Here is a 10,000-nt window from a genome sequence, read left to right as displayed (position 1 = left end):
AGTAGTGCATTGTGTACTAGAGAATAACTCCTAGCTCTTTAATAGCCCTTAAAGTCATCCTCTGTTTTCCTCCTCCTCTCTTTCCCTCTCTCACTTTCCCTCCATCTCTCTTCTCTCTTCTCTCTCCTCTCCTCTCTCCTCTCTCCTCTCTCTTCTCTCTTCTCTCTTATCTCGTCTCTCTTCTCTTATCTCGCCTCTCCTTTCTCGCCTCTCTTTTCTCACCTCTCCTCTCTCATCTCTCCTATCTCTCCTCTCTCTATCTCTCCTCTCTCGTCTCTCCTATCTCTCCTCTCTCGTCTCTCCTATCTCAATATCTCTCCTCTCTCTCCTATCTCTCCTCTCTCCTATCTCTCCTCTCTCCTATCTCTCCTCTCTCGTCTCTCCTATCTCTCCTCTCCTATCTCCCCTCTCTCCTCTCGTCTCTCCTCTCTTTCTCTCTTATCTCGCTCTCGTCTCTCCTCTCTCTTCTCTCTCCTCTCTCCTCTCTCCTCTTTCCTCTCTCTTCTCTCTCTTCTCTCTCTTCTCTCTCTTTATCTCGCTCTCCTCTCCTCTCTCCTCTCTCTTCTAAACTCTTCTGCTGCAGAAACTGGAGGAGCGTTTCCGTATCAGTCGGCGAGAGTTGATCCCGTTTGAGTTCACCATCCTTGTTGCCCTGGAGATGGCTCTGTACCTGCCTGAGAGCACCATCATGCCACACTACCGACGCCTGGTGCAGCAGAACTAGGACCACGACCCCTGCACGCCCACTGGGACAGGAGCCCCACCTACTAGGACTAAAGATTGGACATCAATCAATCAATCAAATTTATTTAATTTATTTACATCAGCCGATGTCACAAAGTGCTGTACAGAAACTCAGCCTAAAACCCCAAACAGCAAGCAATGCAGGTGTAGAAGCACGGGGGTGAAGGAGAGACAAATTAAGGAGTTTAAAGGGAGCAGAGATGGAAAGAAAGAAGATGAGAGAGAAATTAAGAGAGATGATGTAGGTAAAGGATTAGTTATGTCCCGTGACACCCATGAAACCCTTAGCACTGACCACACTCTCATAATCAGTAACAATACTGGTATTGACCCTCCCGAGAAGCAGAAACGACACCTATGATGTCATCAAACCACAGCACATCTGTTTCTACACGTTCTAAACCTGAACCTGTCCATGCTGCCATATTCCCCTAGGGGGCGGTCAAGTTCAGCAGTAGCAGTGGGATCAAGTGTGAGGTGACTTTACCACAGGGATACCAGTTAGCAACATGAGTCGTGACTTTACCACAGGGATACCAGTTACTAGTTATTAACATGAGTTGTGACTTTACCACAGGAATACCAGTTACTAGTTAGCAACATGAGTTGTGACTTTACCACAGGGATACCAGTTACTAGTTAGCAACATGAGTCGTGACTTTACCACAGGGATACCAGTTACTAGTTAGCAACATGAGTCGTGACTTTACCACAAGGATACCAGTTACTAGTTAGCAACATGAGTTGTGACTTTACCACAGGGATACCAGATACTAGTTAGCAACATGAGTCGTGACTTTACCACAGGGATACCAGTTACTAGTTATTAACATGAGTTGACTTTACCACAGGAATACCAGTTAGCAACATGAGTTGTGACTTTACCACAGGATGAGTCGTGACTTTATACCAGTTACTAGTTATTAACATGAGTTGTGACTTTACCACAGGGATACCAGTTACTAGTTAGCAACATGAGTCGTGACTTTACCACAAGGATACCAGTTACTAGTTAGCAACATGAGTTGTGACTTTACCGGTAACCAGTTACTAGTTAGCAGTAATACTTCTCTCTCTCCTGCCAATGTGTTAAAGGGAATACAAATAACATCGCACAAACATTTAACCAAAAATACATTTAATGTATTTATCCTTTCTGTGATGTATATTTATTATATTGTATCAACGCAGCATAAGGGATATTTTATATTATAACCCTTGTAGCTTAACTCACATAGGTCTTATTATCCACCTTTAGCCCTGTTTATACTTGGTTCTAACATGCGTCTGTTGTCCTGATCTTGTCCACATTCTGATTGTGACTAGCTCTTCCTGACCACTTCCAGAGGTAGTCAAAGATGTATCTAGTACGGATACGGCCTTCAAGTGTCAACGTATCCTGACGACGAAAGCGTATACATTTGGTCCTCTCAAATAAGTCACACCGGCCAGTTGAGGTAGTAATGCCGCATTCAAAACAACTGGGAACTCGGAATTCGGGAACTTGGATATCTCCGGCTTCCGACGTCAGTGCGTTCAAGACAACTTGGAGCTTCAACTGGGAAAAAAATTGTTTCGAACGGTCATCCAACTCGGAATTCCAAGTTGGAAACTCGACCATCTTTCTAGAGCTCCGACTTTCCAACCTGAAGATCACTGACGTCATTATTTGACCTTGTTTTTTTTCCAGTTCCCAGTTGTCTTGAAAGCACCACAATTATGGACAACGATACCGCTACAATTCATACAGAAATAAGATCTTGGTCTTCATTAAAAACCGGACGAACCCAGTGTCCAGTTGATTCAGATCTGGATGGGAACGGAAGAACCCAGTGTCCAGTTGATTCAGATCTTGATGGGAACGGAAGAACCCGGTGTCCAGTTGATTCACATCTGGATGGGAACGGAAGAACCCGGTGTCCAGTTGATTCAGATCTGGATGCGGTATTGGGTGACCATCCCACACCCGCCCACCGTTCATTCTGGACAGTGCTGTGGTAATATCAAGGGAAAGCTGCTGTGAATAGTTTATAAAAAAAGTGGGTTGTCTATGTAAGAGTTAGGCCTCCACATTATACCTTGATATAAACGTACAGGGGGACATTAGATCTCTACATTATACCTTGATCTAAAGGTACAGGGGAACATTAGGCCTCCACATTATACCTTGATCTAAAGGTACAGGGGACATTAGATCTCTACATTATACCTTGATCTAAAGGTACAGGGAACATTAGATCTCTACATTATACCTTGATATAAACGTACAGGGGCATTAGATCTCTAGATCTAAAGGGACATTAGATCTCTACATTATACCTTGATATAAACGTACAGGGGGACATTAGATCTCTACATTATACCTTGATCTTAAGGTTCCCCTGAACATTAGACCTCTACATTATACCTTGTTGTGAACTGCTCTCTCCTGTTGCAACTCAATCATAGTCCATCTCATGCATCCCCAATACATTTTCAGTTCAGTTTAAATTCTGTAATGCTGTTATATCAGTCGATCAACCCTCGATGAGTGAAAGGGACTCTGTTACTGAAGTATAACTAATCAATGATTTGGAACAAACCAAAGCCATGGTCGTTCTCCCTGCATATCAACAAAAAAAATCAAGGCCTAAGAATTGGACTCCTGGAATATAATGCAATCGTTATATTATATTATATTCTGTAAGTCTTTGAGCATTTTCCAGACAAATCACGAGCAATAAAGTGCAGAATATGTCCAAACTGACGCATAAAGGCACATACTGTAGGTGTCTGTAAGCGTGAACGAGACAACTGTCAAATATGATATACAACATGGAGGATATTTTATACAACATGGAGGATATGATATACAACACGAAGGATATGATATACAACACGGAGGATATGATATACAACATGGAGGATATGATATACAACACGGATGATATACAACATGGAGGATATGATATACAACATGGAGGATATGATATACAACATGGAGGATATGATATACAACATGGAGGATATGATATACAACATGGAGGATATGATATACAACATGGAGGATATGATATACAACATGGAGGATATGATATACAACATGGAGGATATGATATACAACATGGAGGATATGATATACAACATGGAGGATATGATATACAACATGGAGGATATGATATACAACATGGAGGATATGATATACAACATGGAGGATATGATATACAACACTGAGGATATACAACATGGAGGATATGATATACAACACAGGAGGATATGATATACAACATGGAGGATATGATATACAACATGGAGGATATGATATACAACATGGAGGATATGATATACAACATGGAGGATATGATATACAACACAACATGGAGGATATGATATACAACATGGAGGATATGATATACAACATGGAGGATATGATATACAACACGGAGGATATGATATACAACATGGAGGATATGATATACACATGGAGGATATGATATACAACACGGAGGATATGATATACAACATGGAGGATATGATATACAACATGGAGGATATGATATACAACATGGAGGATATGATACACAACATGGAGGATATGATATACAACACGGAGGATATGATATACAACATGGAGGATATGATATACAACACGGAGGATATGATATACAACATGGAGGATATGATATACAACACCGGAGGATATGATATACAACATGGAGATATGATATACAACATGGAGGATATGATATACAACATGGAGGATATGATATACAACATGGAGGATATGATATACAACACGGAGGATATGATATACAACACGGAGGATATACAACATGGAGGATATGATATACAACACGGAGAGGATATACAACATGGAGGATATGATATACAACACGGAGGATATGATATACAACATGGAGGATATGATATACAACACGGAGGATATGATATACAACATGGAGGATATGATATACAACACGGAGGATATACAACATGGAGGATATGATATACAACACGGAGGATATGATATACAACACGGAGGATATGACAACATGGATGGATATGATATACAACATGGAGATATGATATACAACACGGAGGATATGATACACAACATGGAGGATATGATATACAACACGGAGGATATGATACACAACACAGAGGATATACAACATGGAGGATATGATATACAACACGGAGGATATACAACATGGAGGATATGATATACAACACGGAGGATATACAACATGGAGGATATACAACATGGAGGATATGATATACAACACGGAGGATATGATACACAACACGGAGGATATACAACATGGAGGATAGGATATACAACATGGAGGATATACAACACGGAGGATACACAACATGGAGGATATACAACACGGAGGATATACAACATGGAGGATATGATATACAACACGGAGGATATACAACATGGAGGATATGATATACAACATGGAGGATATACAACATGGAGGATATGATATACAACACAGAGGATATACAACATGGAGGATATGATATACAACATGGAGGATATGATATACAACACGGAGGATATGATACACAACATGGAGGATATGATATACAACACGGAGGATATGATACACAACATGGAGGATATATGATATACAACACGGAGGATATGATATACAACAAGGAGGATATGATATACAACACGGAGGATATACAACATGGAGGATATGATATACAACATGGATGATATGATATACAACATGGAGGATATGATACAACATGGAGGATATGATACACAACATGGAGGATATGATATACAACATGGAGGATATGATATACAACATGGAGGATATGATATACAACACGGAGGATATACAACATGGAGGATATGATATACAACATGGAGGATATGATATACAACATGGAGGATATGATATACAACACGGATGATATGATATACAGCATGGAGGATATGATATACAACATGGAGGATATGATACACAACACGGAGGATATGATATACAACATGGAGGATATGATATACAACATGGAGGATATGATACACAACGTGGAGGATATGATATACAACATGGAGGATATGATATACAACATGGAGGATATGATATACAACATGGAGGATATGATATACAACATGGAGGATATGATATACAACACGGAGGATATGATACACAACATGGAGGATATGATACAACACGGAGGATATGATATACAACATGGAGGATATGATATGCAACACGGAGGATATACAACACGGAGGATATGATACACAACATGGAGGATATGATATACAACATGGAGGATATGATATGCAACACGGAGGATATGATACACAACATAGAGGATATGATATACAACACAGAGGATATGATATACAGCACGGAGGATATGATATACAACACGGAGGATATACAACATGGAGGATATGATATACAACACGGAGGATATGATACACAACACGGAGGATATACAACATGGAGGATATGATATACAACACGGAGGATATACAACATGGAGGATATGATATACAACACGGAGGATATGATACACAACACGAGGAGGATATGATATACAACATGGAAGATATGATATACAACACGGAGGATATGATACACAACATGGAGGATATGATATACAACACGGAGGATATGATACACAACACGGAGGATATACAACATGGAGGATATGATATACAACACGGAGGATATACAACATGGAGGATATGATATACAGCACGGAGGATATACAACATGGAGGATATGATATACAACACGGAGGATATACAACATGGAGGATATGATATACATGGAGGATATGAGGATATACAACATGGAGGATATGATATACAACATGGAGGATATACAACATGGAGGATATGATATACAACATGGAGGATATGATATACAACATGGAGGATATGATATACAACACACAACATGGAGGATATGATATACAACACGAGGATATGATATACAACAAGAAGGATATGATATACAACTGGAGGATATACAACATGGAGGATGATATACAGCATGGATGATATGATATACAACATGGAGGATATGATACAACAGGATATGATACCTTTGGATATGATATACAACATGGAGGATATGATATACAGCATGGAGGATATGATACACAACACGGAGGATATGATATACAACATGGAGGATATGATATACAACATGGAGGATATACATGGAGGATTAACTACAGGAGGATATACAACATGGAGGATATGATATACAACATGGAGGATATGATATACAACATGGAGGATATGATATACAACACGGATGATATGATATATTTGGTAGCATTCAGCCAACACAAGGCCAGGAAGGTGTTCTTAATGTTTTGTACACTCAGTCATCATATTGTTATTTCTGTCTTCCCTTATCCTGTCTACCATTTCCTGTCTTAGCCATTTCCTGTCTACCATTTCCTGTCTTAGCCATTGTTTTTTGTTTTGCGTGATCATCACACTGGTTATAATCACTGTGTTATAATTGTTTTTACAATTGCTTATAATTACCCGTGTGTTTATATGTTAAAAACAGTGGCGTCAAAAGGTTTTAAAAAGTAGATGGTAGATTTGGATTTGTCCCCCCCAGCCCCCTATTCCGTTCCTTCCCCAGATAATCAGAAGTTGCTCTGTTGCCATTTATCAAAAGTGATGCTTTTTTTGTGTTTCTCCTCAAAGAGATATCAGAATGTGAACTGTACGTTGTACAAAGGTCTGCAGTTTGTTAATGCTTTGGCCAGAGGAAAGATATGTCCAGGTGTGGTGTAGTGTCTGTCTGTCTGTCTGTCTGTCTGTCTGTCTGTCTGTCTGTCTGTCTGTCTCTCTCTCTCTCTCTCTCTCTCTCTCTCCTCTGTCTGTCTGTCTGTCTGTCTGTCTGTCTGTCTGTCCCTCTGTCTGTCTGTCTGTCTGTCTGTCGTCTGTCTGTCTGTCTGTCTGTCTGTCTGTCTGTCTGTCTGTCTGTCTGTCCCGTCCTCTGTCTGTCTGTCTGTCTGTCTGTCTGTCTGTCTGTCTGTCTGTCTGTCTGTCTGTCTGTCTGTCTGTCTGTCTGTCTGTCTCTCTCTCTCTGTCTGTCTGTCTGTCTGTCTGTCTGTCTGTCTGTCTGTCTGTCTGTCTGTCTGTCTGTCTGTCTGTCTGTCTGTCTGTCTGTCTGTCTGTCTGTCTGTCTGTCTGTCTGTGTCTAAGGTGGTTCAACATACAGCTACATCTATGCCATCTATGTCATGTTCAAACCACATGTAAAAAGTGTCTGGGATAACAGATAACAAAATGTTGATGTCACTGCTATGTGTTAACACTTTGTGACTGGGTCATTAGTTAACCACAGTCTGAATTAACCAGTTAATGAATTAACCAGTTAATGAATTAACCAGTTAATGCCATCTTAATGTGCAACATGGCATAACATTACAGAGGAGATGTCTCATCATGACCATTTGAGGAAATGAAATGTAAATATAATATTTAGTTCATTTTACATGTTGTGTTTTAATCGCTCGCTCGCTCACAAACACGTGGTGAACAAAGTGCCTGAGTAACATAAAATCTCTATACAGATTTTAAAATGTATATATACTTTAATTTACTGTGTATGCGTGAGAACAATCACAATCGTATCTGTCAGCAAAATGCTGTATATTCAATCCTTCTTTTCAAAGTGGGATGTTTATTGGTTTTTTAACACCGACATTGTTGTAGCAAAGCATTATTGGTATTTTATGCCATTGTGACACTGTGACTTCACTTTGACCTCTGAAATCTCTGGCAGCCTGCCGCAGTGCTTCCAACGGCCCAGAGATTTCAGGTTCAACTCTAAACACATCGGTCGTTTTCCAGATCAACTGCAGACCGACGGATCAACCAATCACATTCGTCCTAAATAACTGTTATTTCCTGTCAGTCTGTCACCATTTCCCTACAAGGCATCCCAACGTTGCCGGTTCTCAAACACAGCCAATCCGTACACACCTTGTGGGTTTTCACTGACCCCTCTACTTCCCTAGCCTGGCTGCCAGTCTGTTTGAAGCGTGTTTGGCATGACATTTCCATAAGGAAGGAGGAGCAGAAGCAAACTGGCATCCAGGCTAGTCCTTGTCCACGTCTGATCTCTGCTTCTGCATCAAATGGGCCATACCCCAAAATCTTGAGCTTGTTTTCAGCACCCCCTGTTTTCCAGAAACCCCAAGCTGAAGATCTCTGAATTTACAGGGATGGAAGCAGGAAATCTGTGAATTTCTGGAAAACCAGGGGAATTATGGGAAAGTAACCCAAGTATTGCAAACCTAGACAGGACTGACCCTGCTCTTAAAGGGACTGTGTGTATAGCAAACCTAGACAGGACTGACCCTGCTCTTAAAGGGACTGTGTGTATAGCAAACCTAGACAGGACTGACCCTGCTCTTAAAAGGACTGTGTGTATTGCAAACCTAGACAGGACCTAGACGGACCTGCTCTTAAACGGACTGTGTGTATAGCAAACCTAGACAGGACCTAGACAGACCTGCTCTTAAAGGGACTGTGTGTATAGCAAACCTAGACAGGACCTAGACAGACCTGCTCTTAAAGGGACTGTGTGTATAGCAAACCTAGACAGGACCTAGACAGACCTGCTCTTAAAGGGACTGTGTGTATAGCAAACCTAGACAGGACCTAGACAGACCTGCTCGTAAAGGGACTGTGTGTATAGCACCAACTCCATAGTATAAATTATTCTCACTTATTGGGGAGAGATAACTAGAGCTAGATACCGTTCTCCTAAATGAGATCCCTTTTATTTTTGGTAAATAGTTTGTAATCTCATTAAATGTATTATTGTCAGTATGACCTTGTGTGTGTGTGTGTGTGTGTGTGTGTGTGTGTGTGTGTGTGTGTGTGTGTGTGTGTGTGTGTGTGTGTGTGTGTGAGAATACAGGTTAGTCCCAAATGGCACCCTTATTTTCATAGTGCACTATGTTTAACCAAAATCCTGGTCAAAAGTAGTGCACTATGAAGGGAATAGGGTGCCATAGGACTCTGGTCTAAAGTAGTGCACTATAAAGGGAATAGGGTGCCATAGGACTTTGGTCTAAAGTAGTGCACTATGAAGGGAATAGGGTGCCAGTCTACCTTCCTACTGGGTGAGAAAAACTGCTGTTTTATTTGTTGTTGTTGTTTTTTAAATTGGAGAGGAAAAAAAACAATATAATCTATATTTTCTGACCTTACTAATGTGTGTTGTTTTCTGTTTTTCAATTGGCTGGACTACTTTCA

General features: G+C 40.4%; 1 protein-coding gene across 1 annotated transcript in view; it reads left to right on the top strand.

The window, feature by feature from the left end:
* Positions 1–1,587, top strand: part of LOC112235681 (CDK5 and ABL1 enzyme substrate 2) — a 91,029-nt gene extending 89,442 nt beyond the window's left edge. The window contains exon 9 of the mRNA XM_042304306.1: positions 584–1,587. Coding sequence (XP_042160240.1) covers positions 584–724 — 141 coding nt within the window. The 3' untranslated portion in view covers positions 725–1,587. The remainder of the gene's footprint in view (positions 1–583) is intronic.
* The last annotated feature ends 8,413 nt before the right edge of the window (positions 1,588–10,000 follow it).

This window comes from Oncorhynchus tshawytscha, linkage group LG22 (genome assembly GCF_018296145.1).
Source record: "Oncorhynchus tshawytscha isolate Ot180627B linkage group LG22, Otsh_v2.0, whole genome shotgun sequence".
Taxonomy (NCBI): Eukaryota; Metazoa; Chordata; class Actinopteri; order Salmoniformes; family Salmonidae; genus Oncorhynchus; species Oncorhynchus tshawytscha.
This window is presented reverse-complemented; position numbering and strand designations above follow the sequence as displayed.